The 26,055-nt window shown below is 40.6% G+C and overlaps 1 protein-coding gene across 1 annotated transcript in view; it reads left to right on the forward strand.

Annotated features, from left to right (window-relative positions):
• Positions 1-260: 260 nt before the first annotated feature.
• Positions 261-26,055, forward strand: part of smyd3 (SET and MYND domain containing 3) — a gene marked incomplete at its 5' end in the record, with an annotated part of 66,758 nt that continues 40,963 nt past the window's right edge. Inside the window, 5 exons of the mRNA XM_079216424.1 lie at positions 261-421; positions 16,424-16,487; positions 16,614-16,721; positions 17,119-17,176; positions 17,583-17,737. Coding sequence (XP_079072550.1) covers positions 261-421; positions 16,424-16,487; positions 16,614-16,721; positions 17,119-17,176; positions 17,583-17,737 — 546 coding nt within the window. The remainder of the gene's footprint in view (positions 422-16,423; positions 16,488-16,613; positions 16,722-17,118; positions 17,177-17,582; positions 17,738-26,055) is intronic.

Here is a 26,055-nt window from a genome sequence, read left to right on the forward strand (position 1 = left end):
CTGCAAACTAAAACTGCCAGTAAAGTTGCATTAAAATGAATTGCTCAATGTAGCCTAGAAGTGCCTCACATTTTGACTTAAACTGACAAAAAAATGACATAAAGAATGTAACTGATCCACGGATCGATCACGGTTGTGGTCTGGACGACAAACGTGCGCAATTATACGTGACGTCATGACGCACCGTGTGCGTCTGTTACGTTACGGATGTAAACACTGCCCGGTTCAAGTAGAGGCAAAAAAACCGGGAGAACCCGACCATGCCACCGAAGCTTGAGCGTTTCGTTAGTCCGGGAAAAGGTAACGGTCTGCGGGCGACGGTCCGGGTCCAGAGAGGACAGCTGGTGTACTCCGCCGAGCCGCTGGCGTGCTGCGTGTCCAACAAAGTGGCTGGAGAAGTCTGCCACCACTGCTTCTCACGGTGAGACAGGCGGTGCTCGGACACGCTGACATGCTGCTTTTCTATAAAGTTAAGACGGTGCCTGCTCGTTTGATAGTGTGCGCGCAGTGTGTCGTGTTTCTGGCTCATGTCCGAGTCACGATACATTAAGTAGATGCATTGACACCACGCTGTCCTTCTCCGACAGTGTGTATGTTGCCATACTCCTGTGCACTATACTGTACGTTTGTACTAATGCGTTCATGGAGTCACGTGTTTGAATTGCGAGCTACATTGGCACACATCGTTGTACTTTGAGAGATGCAGCTAAGTTCCTTAACGAGCCACTAGATGGCACCATTGTCCTTTCATGGTTTCAGAGGTGGCCAGAAGGCAACAGACGCAGCGGTAGAGCTGACACACTAGTGACATACAAATCCAACAGTACAACGTAAATATGATGCAGGGCTCTCAAGTGTCACGCATTACGCCCTCCCGCCACAGATCGTATTTCTCACACTGAAAAAAAATTTCAGCAGTATTGTGGTAACAAGTAGCTCTAGTGAAACTGAATAGTATCAATTTTAATGTGGAGATCGCTTGGAAAAAAATACTTCTCAATTTAGGTGACTTTCCTATAGAAGGACCTGGTGCAAGGCCAAAACGATAAAGTTCACTGTGTGGCTGTTGGAATTTAGTAATATCATTCATTCTTACCTTATGTTAGGCTCTATTTATTAAAACCTACACAGTGCATTTGTCAAAGTAAATTTGACTGAAATTGAAAATAAATTACTCATTTGGTACTCAAAAAATATAACATTTGGTCCCAGTCTAAATAGAGTAAAGTATATTCTTGCCTCAGAGTTAATAATTCAGAGTATTTTTTTTACTCTCTTTAGTGTTCATATTTAACTTTACTATGAACTCTATATATAATTGGATTCAAATCTATATAGAATTGAATTCAACTTCCTTCAGCTCTCTTCTGTCCCATAAACATCAGCTCATTCAAGCGTAGCGAGAGGTTTCATGGCGGAGGAAACGGAACTTAAGGGAGCGTGGTCGCGCTGTTTTACTCCAATAGATTTTATTCTGAATATTTGCTCCTACTCTACTGGCTACAGCTAGTAATTACGCTCGAGGATCTTTACTATTTCTGCTAATATTTTACTCACATAGTGCATATTCTTAACATAGGTTGATGTGGGCCAAGAAGCACATTTTTGCCCCGGTGCCCTATAGCACAGGGGTGGGCAAACTTTTTGGCTCAGGGGCCACATTGAATAAAAAAATTTGACAGACGGGCTGGGCCAGTATCAGATGGATGGAGAGTGTTTGTGTGAACCTGTCACGGGAGGACAATGTTGCGGACCCAAATGCAGACCACATGAGAGTATCTGGTAAAACAGATTATTGGAGCCAAAGGGAAGGTGGGGAGCCTGTGGTCCGCCTCAGGGGGTGCTGGGCGGTGTGAGACCCGTGGCTCTACACTGGACGACGGCGAGGCCGGCAGGGGGAGGTGTGAGAATATAACGTAAATGACTCAGCTTTTTTGTTCAACTCGCAGGTTAAATCTTCATCAATTTGTTCTACACGCCGAGTCACTGTTCTGCGTGATGAACTAAATTTTTCAAATTTGTTTTTGCTCTCTGGACATAAGAGACCTGCTGTTTCTACCATACATTCTTTCAAAAACTCTCCTTCAGAGAAAGGCTTGCTGGCTTTTGCTAATTTGAATGCTAGCAAAAAACTTGCCTTGGTGCTTGATTCTTGTACAGCAGTTTGGCGGAGAAAAATATTTTGCTGACTCTTTAAATTGGCTGCCAACTTCTAAGCAGTAGCCGCCCGTTCTGTCGTTGACTGTTGGCTAGCATAGTTAGCATGCTTGGCGGAAAAGTGGCGGCTAATATTGTATTCTTTGAATACTGCAATGGTTTCTTGGCAAGTAAGACATACTGCCTCTGATCGACTTTTCTTTTCTTGGGTCCACTCATTGTGACAGAAGGGATCACTGCAGAAGGATGGCAGGAGGCTGACAGACAGAACCCTATATGTCACGTGACATGAGCGCGCAGGGTGGCGCAGTTCCGTGGGTCAGTTCATTTTACAACTCTAAAACGGTTGTAGTACAAACCCTGTCTCCAGCGACAGAAAGTGATTCATATTACCGTAATTCTTCTAAAGTTAACGCTTTACGACATAATTAAATAGGATTCTGACCGCTAAGAAGTGGAGCTTTTCAGTGTTTTGCGGTATATTACGGTAATAAAAAAGTGTCGCCCTTGTCTGTGGGATCAGTGGGGGAGGGGGTGGAATTGACCAGCGCAGCACAGCAAGTGTTGTGTGTCGCTCTAGTTCAGCAGAACACGGCAGGCAGCGGTCCGCACGGCGCGTACAAACTGCTGTAACGCCTCTCTGTTCCCGACTTGATTTTCCCAAAGCACGATGACCACAACAGACCAGCGTTGATGTTTCTTCATGCTTATATATTGCACAGCGCTCTTTTAGGCTTTTCGTGTGTGTGTTCTTCTGCAGCAGAGCCGTGTGCGCAGCAGAAGGCATTACAGCGGTCTTTCTGCTGCAGAAGAACACACACATGAAAAGCCTAAAAGAGCGCTGTGCAATAAATAAGCATGAAGAAACATCAACGCTGGTCTGTTGTGGTCATCGTGCTTCGGGAAACTGAACTTGTAACGGAGAAGCGCTACAGCGGTCTTTACTATAACTTTTTTTTTTTTTTTTAATGTTATAATAATTATAATACTCGGCGGGCCGGATTCGGCCCGCGGGCCGCAGTTTGCCCACCTCTGCTATAGCAGGTACTATGACCATGACTGAGTGTCATGAACTGTGTGAGGATGGAAATGTGTCTGTAAGATATTTTTACCAAACTATTCATACCATGACACTGTGTTATCACTTGAACATAGCTGGGTGTTTTAGGTTCAGCCATTGTGGGCTTAATAACATTTTGCAAATCAATGTTCGGGACTTAAATCTGACAATATTGTCTTTTTATATATATTTTTTTTAGACGTATCATTATGATGAAGAAACTTTATTCATCAGATATTTATTTTGTGGGAATACCCAGATGTTCTTATGTGGTTATTTTATTGATAAACATTTTCTTAATTGATTTTCAAGAAAGTTGAATAGTATAATATCACTATTGTGATTTAATATAAATCTATATAATATATCAAATGAAATAGAACAGAGGGTTTTATCCTTATCGCCTATTCCTTCTCAGTATAGACTCTTTGAATGTAGCACAGGATACACGATGTCCAGTGTATCCGTTTTCTGCCTGATGTGATGATTTGTCCTTCGTTTCATCTCATTTGCTTGTGATATTTGATGCGTAATAGCAGCACTGCTGCTTTCTCTGCTGTAGCCAAACCAACTTCATCAAGCTAAATATATGTATGTGAATTTAATGAGACTGGTAATCATAGTTGTATTGTCACATAGTTTACAGCTGAGAAACTGCAAGGTGAATGAAGGGTAAATTCCTGTGGGTTATATACTGTGTGTGTATGAGCCTTTGTAGCAAATGGAAGATGATTAATGAGAGCAGTTAATACAGATAACCTCTGGGAGGATTTAAAGATGAAGTGCATGTCCAGTTTTGATTTCCACATCAAGGTAAAATGTATTTGAGAGCATGATCACTTCAGGAGCAACTGCTCACTCTGTGGTTTATTCATGTACTCCATTTTAAAGGAGCAAAGAACCTTTCACTTCTTACAGGGTGTTGCTCTGCGCAGTGTGGCGTGTCTTGTGTGAGCAATGAAAACAGATCAATGTAATATATCTCAAAAATGAAGATGTATCGGTACAATCTCTGATGACGTATGCTGTCAGATATCAGATTCTTAGTCTCAGTATGGTTACATGTGTTTTTCTGATCTTTACTTTAAGAGACATGACAGAAACAACAAATTTAAGATGATGTATGTTTGATGGGAGTGAAGGTGTGGATATTGAAAATGGACTTAGTCAGAAAGCAGAAAGACAGATATACTTTCATAAGGAGAGATAATAGAGGGAGAGTGTGTGCGTGTGAGTTTGTATATGTGTGTGTATATACCTGAACTGTACATGTGACGTGTGTGTGCACTTATGTATAGTTGTGTTTCAAAGCTCGAAAGTCATTTATTGAAGAAATATACTAAACATTTTCTGGTTGCAGCGTCTCAAATATGAGGATTCCATTGTTTTATATATTTTCGAATTGGGTTTAAGATGATATAATATATCTATTCTCCAGCTCTCCCCAGGTTGGCAAAAAAAGCATCTCAAAATGCATCAGATTGATGCTTTAAAATATGGAATATTTACATTTTTTTTTACGGGGGTGCATGCCCCCGGACTCCTCTAGAGGGGTAATATCCTTCTCACCTTTTTCACCCCTGACCCGTTTTCATGCCTGATATATGATTTGTGCCTAAATAAGTTTGTTTTATATGGACCTAATAATTAAAATGGAAGAAATTAAAATGATCGATAGTTTCTCTTCTGGACTGATTCTTGGCTGTAGGACTCGATAGCAAAAATGCGTTAGCTTTGTGTATGTTGCCTGAGGACAGCTCATATTGATTATTTACTGCATTGTTTTGTTGGTTGTTATGCAGATACATTATGTCGGACCGCATTGTGTGCTGGGTAAATAAAAAAACAAGCGCACATGGACACACTCATTATTTGGCACACTAAGTATCCAGAGCTGTAATGTCCGGACGGTCCGTTCTAGCTGTACGAGGACAGATCCCCTCACTGGGTTTACATCAATGTCTCATCGGGCAAACAACGTGGTTCTGCTCCCAAAGTACAGTGTGTATTTATTAGACTGCATCCCCAGTCAGTGGCCATGTGGCTCTGAAGAACATCCACTTTATACACTGATAAGGAAGTTATTAATTATTCATCCGCAACTGTCCACTGAGAAAGAGGCTTCACCCTCAGCTGCTGCGTGGACAGTAGTCGAAGACCGTTGAGTGCATTTCCTCTCTTTCAATCACGGGAACGTACGCTTAGTCATTTTTACTGGCTAAAGAATAGCTAACAAAAGCCCTGCAGGGATGTAAATGTGGCGAATTGCTCCGACATGAAGTAACAGCAGGGTAGTATTGTTTATTCGGTGTAATTTGAGTTTATTCCTCCAGCTGCTCCCTTCACAGGCTGCCAATCATTTAAAACTAGAGTGTGAGGCAGCAGACTTGGATTTGCATCTATAATTTTTTATGACATTACTGATCTGTGTGTTTCAACATAGTCTTGCATATTAATTGTATGAGGGCAGAAATGGTTCACTCCTAGTATTGACTATTCTGTTATCTGTTTTGACTGAAGTTTTCAGTCACTACTACTGATGCGTCGTCGTTATAATGCTCCTTGTTGTGGTAAAATTGTTTATGAAAGTAGCTCCCACATTATTAACATGCAGATGCCGTTTGTTCACTGATAATTTCACCCCACAAAAACACAAGCTGTGGTTTGATTGTTGAGTTACCTCAGTTTTCAAGTCCTTTCCAGCCAAGCTACTACCATCATGACTCTGGGGAGGGCAATGCTGCTCTGTCGACCACATTAGTCCAGACTGAAATACCTCACACACACCATTTCATGACTGCTACAAGCCCTAACATCATAACGTGACATTTATTCAATATCTCAAAGAACATATTCACTCATTCACACAGGAAGATAAAGTTATAACAACAGAAATCAATAATAAATTAAAGCGTTTGTGTTTCCACTGAATACCATTAGTTTTCTTTGTGCTTGCGGTAAACAGAGGGAAGTGTGGAACAGGACAGAGGCCACGTTGTGCAGAGTATGATCATGTTTTTGGGAAATTGAATATGTGTCATGGCTACATCTGCTTGCCTTGTGGCCGACACTCATCAAACTCAGTGTCAAAAGGTCTTTTGCACATCTTGTATTGATTTGATATCAAGGAGATATCTGTGAGTTGTATTGGTGTCACAAAAACGGTTGTAGAACACACACACACACACACACACAGCCGAAGGCAGAGATAGGTCTTCGATATGTTAAGTGTGTTTTCCTGTTTTCACTAGAACACAATTAGTCTCACAGTGTGACTGAGTGTTGGCGAATGTGTGCGGATCAGAGTGTGTATATGTATATTTTTTGGTGTGCCTGTATTTTATTGCAAGAACAACAGATATTTAGAGTGTGTGTGGGGGGAAATGAGCAGGGAGGGGGGGCGGGGAGGGGGGAAAGCAAAGCTGAAGTTAATTACAGGCCTTGAAGGCTGTATGTAAGTAATGACTGATAAATGCTGAGGGATCAACACACACACACACACACACACACACACACACACACACACACACACACACACACACACACACATATCTCAACAGGATTCAAATCGCCAGAGGTAACCAAACAACTATTGGAGGTTCTCAGACTCTGAGAGCGAGGAGGGGGTGAGGAGAGATAATAGACAAACAAGAGGGAAAAGAAAAACAACTTTTGAATAGGGGACAATCCCTTAACATTTCAAAAGGCACTAAAACAAAGTAAAGTTGTTTTTGAAATCCTTTTGCATTGCTTGCTAATTAATTAGAAAATAGCGTTTCCCTGAAATCCATTTGAAGTTAATCAGTGGTGAATGCCGCTCTGTGTTAAAAATGTTTTTATATCAATATCTAATCGTGTTAGTCATGTTGTTTTGACCACCTGTCTGATGACATCACATGCCAGTTGGGTTTTATGTTATTGTTGTGCATTCTTTTGTGGCGCCCGTCAGGACGTGGGGTCACTAAGGCGTCAGCTCATGACGTTCCTATAAGGACATAACGAGGTGACTTCAAGGTTTGAGCTTCATTTATGGCCGAAACATGTTGTAAACTAAACATCAAAGCAGATGCAGCGAAAAAGAAAGAAATGCATGGCCACTGTCAGAAAACTGTTAATCAGATGAAGGTGGTTGGAGGATTGTATTCTAACCCCGATTCCATCATTTTCTATTAGTTCCTGTCCATGAGTGCATTGCTGCAACACAATGAAAAAGAGCGTTTTTTGTTTTCCATCATCAAGCAGAAACACTGAGCCATGTAAGCATATGTCTGCATATAAACTGAGAAACTGAATCCCAGTCACGGGAACAGTTAAGTATGTGCATTGAAACTGTGAGAGGAAGACGTTCCAGAGAAAGATGGAGGTAGAAGAGAGACGACACACTGTCTCTGTTGGACGGATAACACATCACACACACAGACATGCACACATTCTTTGATGTTTTTTTCTCTGGTTTTGACAGACCAAAGAAGAACTAAGATGTGTTACTCTCAGCTGTCAGTTTGTGTGTTTGACGAGGGGAGTCGGGCGACATTATATCTGTCAGATGAAGTCTTTTTATTTGACACCAATCTCTCACTCACCGTCTCTTTGGACCACAAAAAAAAACAAATACATACACACATTGCTGAACTGTGCAAACAACAAAATCAACTAATTTCTTGCCAGCAACTTTTGATTGAAAGTTGGTAAACCAATTTCCAAAGGGTTTTCATTCTTTAAACGAACATATGAAATATTGACAGGTGGTTGACTCAAGAGTTTTGTTCTAATTTCAGTTGGATATGAATCCCTGTTGGAAGCTGAACTAATGCAAATGCAACAAAAAGCAGAAAACAAGTCCTTGTCAGTATTTGAGATCAACAAACTGATAAATGAGATTATGCCAGTCTTTTCCTGCAGTGTGAACTCCAAACTGATCCAAGTGTGTTATGTTAAATAAGCAGGGAGGTGTCAAATTGGTCCAGACTGAATGTGTAGAAAGATTTTGGCTCATGATATTCATGTGCATTTCACTACTGGATATTTGATGCAGCCAGTGTACCAAATAAACCGACATTTGCTGAAGCTAGCAAGAAACATACATGTAGATACTCAACATTATATTCATAACTGATGTGTTTTCCTCAATGTGTCAAATTCCACTCCTGCAGCCCACATGAACATGTAAACACAAGTGTTTTAATGCCTTTTTGTTTATCTTCTGTTGTATGAAAAAATCTGATTCGATGAGAAAGACACAAGAACTAACCATAATGTTTCTATAAATACATTTCTGATCAATTTCACACATACTCGCAGCGGTTATGGAAAGTTAAATGCATCTCTCTCGTACAATTACACTAATAATTCTGTCAATCTTAAAGTCAAACCACCTTTTTATACCATTTTTAAAAAATAGCATCTGGTCCAAAAGACATTTAACCAATTTCACATGCAACATTTTATATTATATTGTTCTCCTGCATTGCTCTGTGTGCAATGATGCAGCATAGCACATGTGCAGTAATTCAACTGACTTAATGAGTCGTTTCTGGGGCTTCCTGACTGAGTTGAATCATCAACGTTTATCATTAATGACATCCTTAATGTTTATGGAGCGGATTTATAAAACACAGGGATCATATTATTTTCTTGATTTGAAACATCTTTTCATTTGCTCATCTTTATTTTTATTTTTATTGATTTTGCATTTAAGATCTGCTTCACATTTTAGCGAGCTCTGTACTTAACATACTTTTTCTCCTCTCACACAGCATTATGTTCTTTTCTCAGTTCATTATCTGTCTTCATTCCATCTTCAGACACAAACTGTCTCTTTGTCAAACATCCACCCCATCTCTCTTACTTACGCCCACTTTTTCATACATTTTATCTCTTGCTTATGCATACACCCTTTCCCCCCTTCTTCCCCATGTCTCTCACACACACACACACACACACACACACACACACACACACACACAGTAAGTAACTGATAAGAGTGTGGCTGCAGTGGCATGTGAAGCATACAGATTACTACTTTAGACGCAGTTAAACAAGCCGACAGAAAGAGGAGCTTGAGATGAGAGGAGAGAAAAGGTTCAAAAGGCGAGTCAGCACTCCTCTTCCTCTCTTTCCACAGTTTGTCTTCCCATCTGCTTTCCTTCTCTTCTCATTCACCCATGTTTTCCTCGCCCTTCTCTTCCACCATCTCCTCTTCCCTCGGATACATTTTTGTTCCACCTGCCTCTGCTCTCTCCTCCTGCCTCATTCCTGATGTAGATTATTTTGCTTGCATCTGCTTCTCCCTCCTCCCCCCATGTTCTCCATCTCCCTCTAGTTTTCCCAGCCTCCTGCAGTTAGAGACCCAGGTGTCTCAAAACATCTTGGTGTCGGCAAAACACACACACACAGCTGTATAATTTGCAAACCAAGTTATTTGCTGTAAACTGGGAACACGCCTCCCCATATGTGTACATGCTTAGTATTCTTCAAGTAAATACCTGCATGCATCTGAACACAATCTCTTTAACGTTGACCATAACAAGGAAGAACATTTATTTGTTCCGAGGTAGTTCAGCTTAGTGCAGTTAATACATAGTTAATGGGAGTCATGGTGTTTTTGCAGAACCATGTTTGTTTGTTCCCAAATTTAAATCAAATGAAAGGGCTCCCTCTTGAGTCACATTATTCTACTGATTTTACTGTAATGCTTATGTCTCAAACCTAAAGGTAAAAAGAAAAACAGCCAACTCAGATGATTAATCCCCTTTCTTCTTGCATAACTCCTTTTTAAATTCCGGTTGTTCAGAAATCGACCACATCAGTGCTCAAATTTCTCCTGGTTTATTCTCTTTCTTTACTCTGGTATGTTTCAGAATAGCTTTCAAATGTCTTGTTATCACCTTCAGTACATTGCATGGAAGAGCTCCAATGCATTAAGATTTATTCAGAATGCTGAATCCAAACCTGTTTTCTTTTCTCAGTTTTTTGCATTTTGTGTAATTTTGATTAAAGCTTTTGCATCAACCTGATTTTACAAGATTATTGCAAATTTATTTTATGTTTTAATGTACTACTTAGTAGGATTAGATCAGTGATTTTTAACCACTGTGCCGTGGCACACCAGGAAAACACCATGGGAAAATATCCAATTTCACTTAATCGGTCGCAAAAAACATTATTTAGTTGCCGCAAATAATTTTCCATTGTTGAGCGTCTGAGCCTGCAATATAGTGGCTGGCCTAGTAATGAAATACTCTTCCATGCCAGTAGGTAGCGCAATAATTACCTACCATATATGCTGTATTATGCTACAATGTGACATTTTGTAACTTTTTTGGTTGTTGGTGTGCCGCAGGATTTTTTTATTGTAGAAAATGTGCCGCGGCTCAAAAAAGTTGAAAAACACTGGATTAGATAACCACCAAAGAAATAACCCAACCTACACTGAAGAGACCAACGTGTTGTGAAAAGGTCTTTCTGCAGTGCATAAACACAAAAAGTACTTTTACAAAAGGAAAACTGTTCCCTTGAGGCCATATTTTGTGCCTGTGTGTATGTATGTGCACCCTCGTCATTGTGAAAAAAAAGCCATGAGGAGACGTGTCTCATAAGAGTCCCCTCCGGTGTCGATGAATCATCCTCTAAACAACCATTAAAAACACTGCAAGGGCGACAGGATGCTGTGGAAGTAGCACAGCTGGCGACACACACACACACACACACACTCACATTCACACAGAGAGGCAGTAGTGCTTTACATGCCAGTCACCAGCCTACACTAATCTCACATTTTGATGTGTAGCTGAGCTGTGGATGCCCACAGTGTACTGAGTGGTTCAGATCGGTGTCTGCTGGACTATCGTAGCATAGAGGCAACACTGGATGGCAGTAGTGTCCCTTCAGGAAGCTCATTTGTTGAATTCTCATACTTACAATCTTTCCCTTTTGCTTTGTAATACACAGCCGTAGAAGTGCTGGCAAAGAGAGGATTGGCTTTGCTGCATGAGGAAGAGCTAATTTGTTAAACTATCAAATAAAATGAGAAGTGGCTCATGCCGACCCAGAGAAAGGTTTCCGTCTGAAACACGAAGCGTTGTTTTAGTTTTCTAGTATTCTTCAACCACATTGAAGGCATCTGGATTGTTGCTGATTTGTGTTCATATTCGTCAGTAATTTACTTTTATGCACTCGCAAACCACTACCGGTTATGTGGGGGAGTGAGGCGTACCATGCTGTGTTGGCCACTCAGCCTGGAAATGAGAAAATTCACTCAGGCACGGCCGGACAGCCCAGAAAAAAGGACCCCACTAATTATTAACATACACAAGCAGGCGCGCGCACACACACAACACAGAACTAAATCTCTCATGACTGCAGCACAGCAGCCCATTCTCACGGGAAATTAATTACCATGCTACACACACTCACCAACAGAGACATGCTGAGGTAGGCCTAATTAGGTGTCTGATAGCATAGATTTAACAAAACTGACCACATACACACACATTTGAGTGCTCTCATTTATGCTCTTGCATATCAATGAGGAAAACCAGCATCTTTCAGTCACTTCCTCTACTGTCTGGTGACAGTTTTATGTTGTTCTATTTTTGTCTTTCTTGTCTGTGTCAAGGCCATTATCTTTTGAAAACAATCTACTTTTTCAGGAGTTGATGATAACTGCATGTTTGACATTTTGCACAACTTAAGAATTGGCTAATTTGCATGGTCAAAAAAAATCTACTGCTGTTTTTTTTAGGAGGAAAACAAGAATAAAGAAGGCACAATATACATACATTGGCTCATTACTTCAGTGACTTGCCTATCTAAGTTTTTTTTTTTAATACACCTGAATACAACTCATTTATTTATATATATCATCTTTCTAGAAACCAAGGTGACATTATTTTGTTCAAACAATAGTCAACGATCCAAAGATATATAAGTAGCAGGTCCATTTTTGGTAGGTACGCAAATAAGCCGTTAATAAATAATGACAATTGTTTGTAGTGGGACAACGGTTATGTTTTGTAATCAAGATCTTTTGATACATTTTTTTTCTCCCACCCCTATAGTGTAGTATATGAGCGATAAAATGAGGTATGGCAGAGAGAACGACTAAAATGACAATGTTGAGGGAGAAAAAAGGAACAAAATAAGAGTATTACATAGGGAGAGAGAATCCTTCTATTATTTTAATTAATTATTCTACATGTTCCTAATGAAACCCATCTAATGTTATTCATGAGTTTTCCTACTGTGCCTGCAGTCCAACCATGGACCTGCCATCCGCAAGACCATCACTTCACACAACATCTGACACGGAGGGCGAAGAAGGGCAGAAAAAAGGCAGCGAGAAGAAAGTGACAGGGAAAGAAAAGGATGAAGAGAGGGTGGAGGAAAAGAGGGAACATAATGAGTGAACATGGCTGAAGATGAGGCCGATGTGCTTCACGGGAGAAATCATAATCTCTCTGTATGAAAATTCTTCCTCTTATTAAACAAGAAAGTATTGCTCTGTTGAATGTTAATGAACTGACTAATCTATATCAGGACGTTCATATCTTTCTTTCAGTCTTTTCCAGTTTATTTTGATCCATCTTGTTCTGTTGTTATTATCCACATCTATATTTGGACTACATTGAATCAGGGTGCCTATCATCCTGTATATACTGTATGTAGCGGCGTATGTTGTTTGTTTTCCCCTTAAGGCCAGAACAGAGTTGTCTCTGTATTTGAATCAAGGAATAATGTGTTTGTATTGTACAGAATGTATGTGGGTGTTTGCCATTTGGGATTCAGGAGGAAACGATAATTTGGCTTAACTGTTGAACTACAAGATGTTACTATAAAAAATGGTTTTATTGTCGTTAGGATTTTGGGATGCACAGTATTGGATTTTTGCCAATAAATCCACCTGCCCAAACCTGTGATATTTTCTGGCAAGCTTACTTAAACTCTCACGACCCGCAGAGTCGTGGGTCGATCTTCCTCTTCCCAGCACTACGTCGTCATCTGCCATATCGGAGGAAATGACATGCCGATTCAGGTTTTCAGATGGCCTTGAAATCACATTTGAAGAGAATGTGAGCTCTCTCTCTCTCTCTCTCTCTCTCACTCAGTGGATACGTTGAAAATGCTGTGAGCTTATCAGCTGTGGAGGCGGTCACCATAACAACAGTAGATTTGGTCCAACTGTGCACTAATGTGGCTCTGTAACTACACAGTAAATAACTATACAGTATTGGACTGATACTCCGTCTAGGTTTTTGTTTGTTTGTCTCTCTCTATCCTCTCAGTGACTCAGTTGTTGCATCTGTATTTCATGACTATCAAAACTAACCGTGGCATTGATATACATATCGTGATTTCGTACATCTTCTGGTAAATTATTTTGAGAAACTGTTCAAATAAAATAACCGTATCAAGTTACTTCGTCACACACTCAATGTTGCCATAAAACGGTCCTGCTCATTGATTTCAATGAGCTAGGGTTGATTCCCCATTATAAACAGTATGGCAGCATCACATTTCATCTTGTTGCATATATCATCAGGTGGCCATTTTGGATGCCTGCTGTAAGCTGCCCCTTGATAGTAAATCTTCTTTAAAGTTGTGTTGTTTCCAGGTCTTTTCACTTCAGCACATTATTTACAATGTATCAGCATTGATCACTACAGATATGTTTATGAATATTAAACTCAAGCATCATTACAGTAGATGAGAATTGTGGCTCCTTTATATCCAAAGATATGCTTTTTCTATAAATTAGTGTAATTTTTGTGGGATTTGATGTTTCTGATATAATTCATTTGTAAACTTTGACAAGTTTAGTTATGGGAATCTACTGTCTCTGATATCAAAACGAGCTGTACATGAACACATATAGCTCTTTAAGCATGGGACTGCCTTCTGAAGGGCAACATTTCCCACTAAGTCACGCTGCAGGGAACAAGTTTAGAACTAAGAAAGGTATCATGGTCAGCATCAGCCTTGCTGCCTGGGCTCCTGGAAGATGGATGGACTTTCTGCGGCTGGCAGCTTGTGATGTGACCAAACTCTTAGTGCCCGAGTTATGTTCTCAGCTCATCTGTTGAAGCTACACAGGACCTGGCTGTGTTTAGGTCTGGCCTGCCCCTATCTGTTGTTATTGCATAGTGACCCTTACTGCAGACATGTGTTTCTTAAACCGTGGGTGGCTTCCCTTTTTCTGGTAGGTCTCAACGTGACAAGAATAGCTGAGTTTTCACGAACCGCTGTACCAGGGTGGAACTATAAATTTAACCATTGGGCTCCAGGCTGGAAAAGTTATCGCAAATATGACACAGAAACACAACAAGAGCTGGGTAGGAAGAGGTAAAGGAGGAGATGGATGGAGGGGAAAGCTGTAAATCACAGCAACTAAGAGGGCGAGGAGGGGAGAACCTAATAAAGGAGTGTGTTTTGGAAACTTGTTGAAGCCTGTGGGTGGCCTCAAGCCAAATACAACAGTCCAATCTAGTGGCGCACTGATAAACGGTCAGAGGAAACACTTAGCTTTTGACGCTAATATTAACAGGCAACAGCCTTCTGTCAGACCCACGCTGTGTGAGTAAGTGTGTGTTCATAATATACGTCTGACTTTGCCTTTAAGGTCCCCATAATGTCATCTACAGCATTCATAAGTATGTCCAATCTAATCAAATGTCCCATATTCGGTACGATAAGCCCTGGGCTAATGTATTATCATCCATCATAGCTTGTTCTCCATTACCTCATTTTGTGTGTGTGTAAGCTCATAATACCATCCATTGTCAGATCTAATTAGCAGTATTTTATCATTTTCTCTCCCTTTCTCTCATCATTTGATAAACCACACAGAGTGACTTCTTGCTGTATATGAGCTCATGTCAAACGAGCCTCAGGCCCCTCTTCTAAGCCTGACGCCCCTGCGCTTTTGCTCGAATGTTGGAATTACACTAGTAATGCAGAGAAATCCTTCACACACAGAAAATTGAATGCCAAGCATTCTGGGTTACCAGTTGTCAGTACTTGTGCGTGTAATCTGCAGAGATTTTCAGAATGAGCATAATTAATAAGTAGCAATAAATAGTTGTGAGGCCCAGTATCTGGCAGATGTACCTCACTTAAACCCAGAAATACTGTGTAAAATGAGATTATCAAGCTGTGCAGATACACGTTCCAGAAACCTGTTGTTACAGAGGTGAGATTAGAGGTTATAGTCTTGGAAAACCCTGCTATGGGGCGTCCTAGTCATCTAGTGGACGCAGACCATGCAATCGTCAAGGTTAGATTTCAGCTGGGTTTTTTTGTATGTCTGTTTTTCATGCCTGTCTTCTTTCTGTCATGTTAGTGTTATTACAAATGTGAAAGGGATTTTGAACGGGGCTCTCTTTCTCTCCCTCTTTCTCTCTTTCGCTATAGTATTTTCTTTTGCGAGCACAAGACTTATGTATGTAATCTGTATGGATCATATCGACCTATGTGCTGACGCACACACTCACAAACTGTGTGTGTGTTCTTAGCGTGGCTCTCACTACTGACTGTAATTGGCTGTGTGAAGCACACAGTCAGTGCTGTGCAACGGCTTGTTATCAGACTGACAGGCAAACTGAAAAGGACAGCGGTGTCATTCTGAGGAGCACAGCAGACCTCGGAGGCAGGAAACGCACACATACACTCACTCACAAACAGACATAAACAGCAAATGCACACAGGCGCTCAGACACATGCAAGTGCTGTGATACTAACAGGCTGCGACAGTGAGGAGAGTGTACACTAATGTAGTGCTCTGTGACAATCTAAAAGAAGATGGGTAGGTAGATAAAAGTAGATAATGGATGCACACGGTTAACTTGATACAGCAAATGGAAAAGGATCAGACAACGTTGTTGGGGAAACAAAGGATGCTTGAGCAGATATGTGCATATGTTTGGTATTGTAGCAGCTAAAATATGAACAAAACTCAGCAGTGGAATTTTTTTTTATCCAAACACTAAAATGGTGCAACAGAAATAAAAGTTTCAGTGATTTTTGAAAACTTAAGTTCTGGTTTCATTCCAGCTCACTGAGTCATAAAAGCTTTAGCAATTGTCTGATTCCAGGGAATCGCCTTTTGATGTTTTCTTTAATGCTGGAGTGACAGACATATTTCTCTTTGTGGAAGCTCAGTTGACTATCTGTGCAGAATTAACTCCTGTTTCTGTCTCTCCTTCTGTCTAGACGTGAGACCTTGTTGCGGTGTTCCCAGTGCAAGATGGCTCGCTACTGCAATATCACTTGCCAGGTATAGTGTGTGTGTGTGTGTGTGTGTGTGTGTGTGTGTGTGTGTGTGTGTGTGTGCATATGAAAGTAAGTAAGTGTGTGTGTGTGTGTGGGGATATCAATTTGTTGAAATTCCCTTCTCCCGCAGAAACAAGCATGGTCTGGCCATAAGAGAGAGTGTAAATGTCTGCAAAGCCTCCTACCCAGAATTCCCACTGACTCAGTCCGTCTGGCTGCTCGACTCCTCTTTGCCTTGGTATGTTTCTCACATTTGATGAAAAAAATAAATGAATGGATAGTCATACCTTTTACTTCTGATACTTGTGGTGAAATGTACATTATTTATTTGTTCATGGAAACTTTGTAACTTCAGATTTTTGGGATTATTCATGACTTTACTTCCGCTAACGTATTAAAAGCACCGAAGTTGGTTTATGAAAATTCCACTTGGTCTTGCTCCCCTGAAAATCTGTGCATATATTAAGAAAATCTGTGCAACAAAACAAAGCTGCTTTTCTCCGATTTTAAAGGACTTTATTCAACAGCAACAATATGCTTCAGTAAGTGTGACACATCATGTGTAACAATTGCAGATAAATACTTCTGTGAAACTATAATAACGTGCTAATACCCACTTTTCTTTTTCTTTCTAGTTAAGTCCATCTAAGAGCAGTAGTGAGGAGCTCTACACTTTGGAGGAGCATGAGTCACGTAAGTGTGTGTGTGTGTGTGTGTGTGTGCGTGTGCGTGTGTGTGCGTCAAAGCGAAATCCATCTCTAGACAGACAGAAGCTCACAGGGACAGACAGATCTTTGTGCTTCCACGCCGGTGACGGCTGTGGCCATGTTTTCGGGTCATCTGCTTGAGACTATGGCACAAATATTGACCTGGACTCAAGGAGGACCTGATTAGAATTGGGTGATCAAAGTTCACCGTGACCTCTCAAAACTTGTTTTTGGCCATAACTCTAATTGCTAATTATGACAATTTCACACAAAACGTCTAATCGGATTAAATTATGAAATAAAGACATTTTGGACAGACATGGATGTCAACTGCATGACTGGTTGATGGAGGTATACAACTCAGTTTTGATTTTATATATATTTTTTTACAGACCTAAGTTCGATGTCTGAGCACAAGAAACAAGGTCTGGCTCAGCTGGCATCCATGTTAGAGCTATATCTACAACAGGAAGTACCTTACCTGGCACAGGAAGTGACATCAGCACTGCCACCTTCCTGCCGAGAACCCTTCAGCCTTATTGCAAAGGTGAGCTAAATGCTTTTAAACACTATACTACATAACACAATATAAACTCGCATTTGTGTATATTGTACATTGACACATGTGCACTGTGGCACTTTCATGCACACACAAGTACAAACATGCTTACTCGACCTGTGCACAAAACGACAAATACAAGCAACAGTTTGATGCTTTTAGCATCCCCTGCTGCGTTTGGATGGACCCCAACATATGTCTCAGCTCTTCCCAGCATCTGTGATTGTGTGTGTGTGTGTGTGTGTGTGCGCGCATGTGTGTTTTATTCCTTTAAAACACACCAGCTGCCTTCACTAGAATTTAAACCGCAAATCATTATGTATGCAAGGAGGTCTGAATTTTACCCTACCTCTGTTAGCTTGTGTGACTCCCCTTTGAGATTGTATGGCTCCAAGGTGTTTGCATTCCAACGTGTGTGTGTGCGTGTGTTAATTTAGTTTGCCCCGTTACAATCATTGAAAGTGTGTGTAAACTAAACATAAACTATGTTGCGTGGATGTTCTACACTTTCCACACTTTGATCCATGCTAACATATTTTAATAAATACTGGATGTATTGCCATGAATGTTGGTACAGACATTCATGTTCCCCACAGGATTGTAATAATAGTGTTATAAGTAACTGGTGATACTCTGATTTTTCAACCATCATCATTAGGTCCAAATTTTAATTACTTTGGTTTCTGACCAAACGTCTACACAATACTGACATTTGCGTTTAACATTATGTGATAAACCACAAACTTTGGCACTTACAATCTGCTTAAGGGTGGACAGGGTGTTACTGCTGACTCTTTCATGTGACAGCAGAATCTCTGCAGTTCTGGAGAAATTAATTTCTCAAACACATAAACATATTTGTGTGTGTGTGTGTGTGTGTTTCTATGTTTATGCATAATGTATTAAGAATTATGGAGGTGGTGGAGTGAGAAGGTAAGCGAGAGAGAGAGAGTAATATCTGAGATGGGATATGAATGTGTGTGTTTGTGTGCGTGGGATTGGATTGTGAAGCTGGGAAAACTGGAAAACTGCTGATTTAAATGCGGTTCAAGATACCGATGGGAATTCTGCTCCAATCTGAAGGAGATGAAGAGCAAACAACACTGTGTGGATTGTAGAGAAGTAGAGAGGGACGAAGATTATGAGAGAAAAACGAGCAGGGAACAGAGAGAGATGAGGGAGGGAGAAGAGAGGAGGAAGTCGCTTAGATAGAGAGACTTAAAAGGAGCAGGACATGTTCAAAGTGTATCAGAACAGGCAATGTAAACAGAAATTGGAGGGCTGGGTAAGCAACCTTATGAAAGTCACTCTGAAAATGAATTTTTCAGTTGACATAAATTGTCACTAGGTGATACACATCAAAAACAACTTTAATAATTCAGCAGTTAATGTAACAATGTCTGCAGTCTTTATACTGAATATATACTGTTACTAAATACTATACGATGTCGTGGCTCGGAAATTATGTTTAAGCTGATGACACACCATAGGTTTCCGTCTCACCCTCTGATTCAGTCTCTTCCTCTTTCACTCTATTTCACGCTGTCTTGTTTTTTATTGTATTGATGTACGTCGTAGATTTTAGCTAAAAACCTTCAAATCACTTTTTGAGCGCATTGTGAAAGAACCATGTTACTTCAGCAGCTATGGAAATGCAACACGGAGACCACAGGAAGTGTGACTGCTTCCCGGTCTCATTACCTTTCAATTAACCACTTAAAATAAAGCAATGCAGATCATGATGTATCCTCTCTATTCTTTTATTTCATGGATATATCATGATCTGCATTGCTTTATTTTGTCATTGATTTATACTGCAGCAGCAGTAGTTGCAGCAGTAGCAGCAGCAGCAGCAGCAGCAGCAGCAGCTGTAGTTGCAGCAGTAGTTGCAGCAGCAGTAGTTGTTCATCAGATATCTGGTTTACATATAACTGTTGCTTCGGCAACATTCTAAGGAGGATATTTTATTTTTGAAAGAGCTCTGATTCAGAGCCATTAAATCACTATATTAATATGGGAAATATTATCTGGATCATACACGACACCACACTTGACATTTATAACTCTTCAGCTGCAGTATAGGTGAGCTATGAATTATCTCCCATAATGGAATAATTTATAATGTAACGCAGAAACGCCTTGACAAAGAAGAAAATCTGGCTTTATATTTTACCAAACAGTCTTGTATTACGCTGAAGCCCTCTTTTTTTCTCTTGTGCATTGATGTGTGTTTACATTCGTCAGCTTGTTTGTGAAGGAAGTGGCTGTCATTTGAGTCATCTTTGTAAACACCTGTTTACCTAATTGCTACAGGCATTAAAGCATTGCACCATGCAGGTGTATCATATCACATATGTGATGTGAGCATATGGATTTAATTGAAGTGTGTAATTATCTTGTTAATTCCTATATTCAGAAATAGCGACCACCTTCTTAATACTATTCCGATATATTATAAACTGTGTATCACATAGGACGAAGAGATGACACAGAAAGCATGATTTTCATGTATCTGATAGTGTGCTGTTCTCTCACACTCACACACACACGCGCGCGCGTAAACACACACACACACACACACGCGCATACAAATAGTAGTATGTAGAGACACCTATCTGAGTAAACCACCAGTAAAAACCTATAACAAGTACAAGTTTTCAAGAAAGCCAACAGGGGGCACTGTGATTTCATGGAAAGCATCCTGTATTGGACATTAAGGAGTGGAGAAGTCCTTCATTATGCTTCCTCTCTGTCTTTATCCTCTTGGCTTTCTCCTGCTGCTGTGTATTGTTTTCTGTTTCTCTCTCATCTGCTCTAACTGCCTCTGTCCTTTGTCCTTACGTGTCTCTCTGTCCTTAAATCTCGTTCCATGTTTCTTTCCTCTTCCACTCTACATTTGCAGCTCTTTTAATTGTTTTCTCTTTCTTTCTCCTCTCTCTCCTCCCATTATGTTCTCCCTTCAATGTCTCCAGTACATAACAAATTAGGAGTTTACTTGGAATGTTCAGTGTGCTTAACAAAATAGGTAATTACGATAAATGTGTGCGTTCGTGTACGCGATGTGCACGTGCTGGGGTCTCTTACAGTGGGGGAGTTTTTGGAGCTATATAAAGCCTTCCTTTATGCTAATATCTACTCCCTCTACAGAACACGAATAGTGTTACACAAACACATACATGCATGCACACAGACACACACAATGAAGTAATGGCACAGCATCATTACTGCTCTTATTATACCCAAGGGAAGCCACGAGGGAGGGAGGGAGGGTGTGTGTGTGTGTGTGTGTGTGTGTGTGTGTGTGTGTGTGTGTGTGTGTGTGTGTGTGTGTGTGTGTGTGTGTGTGTGTCTGTGTATCTGTGTCTGTGTCTGTGTGCGCATGTAGCACTGTGCAGCTATGTGATGCAGATAGACTGCAGAGGGGTGGGTGTGTGCCTGCACCAGGTTTCGGTCAGATGAGATCTGGCTGCGGCACATTTTATTGCTTCCCTCAAGCAACTTCCCCTCTCTGGAGTGTGTGTGTGTGTGTGTGTGTGTGTGTGTGTGTGTGTGTGTGTGTGTGTGTGTGTGTGTGTGTGTGTGTGTGTGTGTGTGTGTGTGTGTGTGTGTGTGTGTGTGTGTGTGTGTGTGTGAGTGGGTGGGTGGGTGGGTATGTGTTTAAAGATGCAATGCATAAGATCTGGACAGCATTTTGGTTGAAAAAGTGAACTAACATTGTAAACCAAATGTGAAGAGGTTACAGTGTTGATGTTATGTCTTTGATGCCGCTGTATTGCGTTGCAGAGATATCTACTGCAATGAGCATGCTAACCTGCTTGTAATACCACGTGCTCCTCATGGCGAGAGGGAGTCACTGTCCAGCCCAGTCTGCCCTCAGTCCAACATGAGAGGACGAAGAAGTAGATGTGTCTCGAGGTCTTGTCAATACCATAGCCATGATCTGTGCGTGGTTTGATAGTTTGTTTATTCAATTCAATTCAAAGTGGCAAAAATTAGAAAAGGACTCGCACCACTCCTCTTTTTCTCAGCCGTAAGGAGACTAGTTTGTAGTTTGCCAGACGTAAATGTTGCGTCAACTGCAGGAGACAGACAGACTTTCCGTTAGCAGGTCGCTTGATTTCAGCCAGAAGTGCAAATCCAGGCAGTCTGATCCAGGGGGACTGCCCCTAGTACGCTGGATCAGTAAACGTTCTGTTGCTGTTGTTGCACAGATTAGAACCAGCGCTCCACCATGCCGCTGTGACTTCGGCTGTCGGCTGAATCGGAGCCGCCACCGCCGCTGCTAACTGAGGCTCTTTCTCCTGGAGCCGCCACGTGCTCCCTGCCAAGCGAAGCAGACCAATTTGTCTGCCACCCCAGACCCAAGTCCATAAACACACTATCAAAGTGTAAACAGATCATAAAGCTCCTGGTTATTGGCACAGTAAACACAAAGATGGCAATCGTAAACTTTAGGCCGACGCCGCACATGACAATTAGCAGTGTTATTTTAACCGACTCGCTGAGTTTGGTAACATTTTGCGTATTGTTGCCCTGCTTTTAGATGGCAGATGACCTTTTTTTTGTTAAACCAATGACTATACATTTAAATTGTATGGGTATGAAACGCTGCCCGCCATTTGTTTGGAACGTGTGTATATACACAGTGCACCTTTTTAATATAGCATTTTTACTTGTCAATGTTTGCTTACAGTAACAGTAATCCTACATGCATATACGTTTATGGATCCTTCCTATCATAAACTGTATGTGTATTTGCGTGTGTCTGCAACAGTCTGAGTGCATGTGAAAACGTATTGTTATGCTGCATTCCGCCCTTGCTGCATTGAGACCCATTTTTCACAGACAGCCCTTACATGTCATGTTACCCAATTAAACACACACACACACACACACACACACACACACACACACACACACACACACACACACACACACACCATCTGCTCTAAACCTGCTCCTCTGTCTTGCTCTCTCAGACTCATTTTCTGTCTCCTGCCTGACTATCACTTCTCTACTTCACTGACATTCCTTCTTGTCATTCACTCTGAGTTCAAATCTCTTAAACTGTAGCTTTTGATATGAGAGTTATAAATATTTTTTTGACATAGTTGTATGACAGGCCAATGCCGGCATTTACATTTTGTGAATCTTAAATATGTGAATAACAGAAAGTGTTGTAGGAGGAACAGGATGAGATGTGAAGGAACAGAAGAAAAGTGGAAGAGAAGAGTGAGGATAAGAGAAAAATGAATGTGGGAGTGCAGAGGGAGAAGTCTCACAACGGAAGACTGAAGGTTAAATTAGAGAAACAGAGGGTTAGGGAAAGAATAAAGGCCAATGATGGAAAATGGGCAATACCAGAGAAATAGAGGATACAGTAAAAAGGGAGTGGGAAGAAGAATATGGAAAGTGAAAAGGAGGAAACAAGTGGATGAAGAATAGGAAGAGGGAGTACAAACTGGTTTGAAGTAGCTGTATTTATGGTTCTTTGTGTTTGAGGCTGTAAGGGGCTCTTGGGGAACACACACACACACACACACACACACACACGTCTCATCTGACCATGCTGGAAGCAAGGTGGCTCCCTATGGAAAAGTATGTTGTATTGTTTATTACCTATGTATAGAAACAATTTATCACAGATAGGCTGCACACGTACACACACAACTACCTGATGTCATGTGTGAGTGTGCAGCCAATAAATTTACACCCCTGCTGAAAACTGTTTTGGCTTCAATTATACGAGCAGAAATGAGAGTGTGTGTGTATGTGTGTAGGTGTAATTTTCTGTGTGTGTGTGATGACTCTCATTTTGTGGTTGTTATAATTGTCTGTGTGTTTGTGTGTCTGGCTTGTTATAATATAACTTGTGTATATATGTATGTAGGTGTAATTATCTGTGTGTACAGATGTGTGTTGTGGATGTGCGAGTGTTTGTGTGTGTGTGTGTAGGAGTAATTTATTCTCCTGGCTTTCCTTTATATTTATTGGCCATCTGTTGAGCAGCTAAATGAGATGCAGACGTACCTTAACGAATGGAAATGTTATCAACTTCCAATTTCTTTATGTGGGAGAAAGTACATCAAATGCAGAAGTACAACTAACTTTTTGTTCTGAATAAGGGAGGAAGAAGTCAAGAAAAGAGGGAGATAGGAAATGACATACAAGTTTTTAAATGAAAGGATTTATAAGTAAAATCTAAAGATTTTCATAAGAAGAAAAAAAAGTAGTGTTTGCATGTTTTGCCCTCCTACATTAGCATGTTCCTGCATCTTGGTGCATGTGTGTGTGTCTGTCAGTGGTGAGTTAAGTCGTTACAATAATCCTTATGTGTATGTGTTAGTATGTTCAGCCTTATCTCTCATTTCACTGGTCTGCCATTGTTGCTGGCAGTACCATGAGCGCCACCTAATTAGTTTAAGCTTTGCAAAAACACACACACACACACACACACACACACACACACACACACACACACACACACACACACACAGCTTAGTGTAATGACTTTAAGTCCATCATGAATGCAGTCACAGACAGTATAATAGGAAGAGAGAATAAAAACTATTTGTTTAATTGACTTATATTGGCTCCGTGTGTGTGGGCTCATGGGGAGAAAGAAGGGACAGGGTGAGGAAAGAATAAGTGCGAAAAGAAGAGGAGATGAGAGATGGCGAAAAAAAGAAGAAGCTTGGAATGATTTGGATAGACTTTGATTTTGATTACAAATCTGGATTTGTCGTTTAATTCTTCAAAATGATTTGAGCAGCAATATGTTGGAGGAGATAGGCATGTACAGCCTATATGCGTGTTGTTAGTATGTTCTGATGTGTGTTATGTAGTGGTGTTTGTGAGTTGGGGGTGGGGTTGGCTTAATGAACAGCTTTTGGCTCCAGCTGCGACAGCCACTATCTCTGTCGTCTCCTTTATCCTCCCTCGCGCTTTCTCTGCTCTCTCCTCTTTCGCGCCAACATTTACAGTAATTACTGTTCTTTGGTGGTTCAGAGGGATGGAAACCGGGATGGAGGCTGATAACATAGCAGAGTGTGAGTGTTTGTGTATTTTGCCTAATTTCCTGAATATCCTCCAGAGGGTTGTTCCAGGAAGTGTGATTCCTAAACTAGTTTTATCTCACAAATTCACGCCGACACTATGACAGGGAAGAGATTTGCTCTCTACTGTTGTGGTGAAACGGTCTGCACATGTATTCCAACCTCGGATCATGAACTTTCTCCTGACCCTTAACAAGAACAAGAGTCGGAAACAGCTCAGCTGTGCGATAAAAGGTTAAACATGGCTCTTGTAGCAATGGTAGGATTATTATAGATTTACTGTGACTGTATAATAGATACCGACGATGGATTTTGCCTTCTTAGTCGTATATTACACGGTCCAACATTTAATTGTAAAGATATTGAAACATAAATACGGAGTGTATGTCTTTCCATTAACTACTAACCAGTTAAGATAAAATAAAGAAATCCCTTTAAATCACATTCTTTAATCTGCAGCGTCCACCATGTTGAATCATCTGCCATATTAGCCGTTGAGTTCATCATTGCTCAGCCCACTATGATCCTTTTATCAGTTTTCTTACAAAGGACAAATAAAGGCTGTTGAATTAAGGCTCAGGCTAACGGTGAATAAAGCACCATATTAACTGTTCTATTGCAAATACTGATGGCACAATTTGTGTGACATTAGAGGCTAATTTTGTCATTCACATTTGACATCTATAATTTGAATTAGGTAGTAATCCAAATCCTTATATTACAAACCTTTTACAAGTTCTTCTGTCGTTTTGCCCAACGCTAACAAACATAACTTACCATATAAAATATACCACAACAGGTAGAGAGATGGAAACTGTAACTAGGATAATCTATTTAAACAACTCTGTAACAGTTCTTACTTTTTGGTCATATATATTTGTTCACATTATAGTGCCTAGCTCCAGTATGTAGGATATCATGTTTTCTTAGAGCATTGAAAAGGAAGCTTTCCAGCATATACATATTTCCAATATACAAATTCTGCCTGTGCCATTATTCATATAATGTTTGTATAATGCTTGCCAAAATTGTATTTCTATTTCCAACATGCATATTTTAAATCTGTACTCGGTGGACAGATGAACTTATGAGATGTAATGAGTTTTAAAAACACACACATACACACACACACATATACCTGTCTGGAGCCGGCTGGCCAGACTAATGCAAGATCAAACAGCATGGGACATTTTTAATCTTTTAACAGTTAGACTGGCCCATTGGGATAAGTGCACTTACTCCAGATGGCCA

The sequence above is a fragment of the Taurulus bubalis genome (genome assembly GCF_910589615.1).
Source record: "Taurulus bubalis genome assembly, chromosome: 4".
Lineage (NCBI taxonomy): Eukaryota > Metazoa > Chordata > Actinopteri > Perciformes > Cottidae > Taurulus > Taurulus bubalis.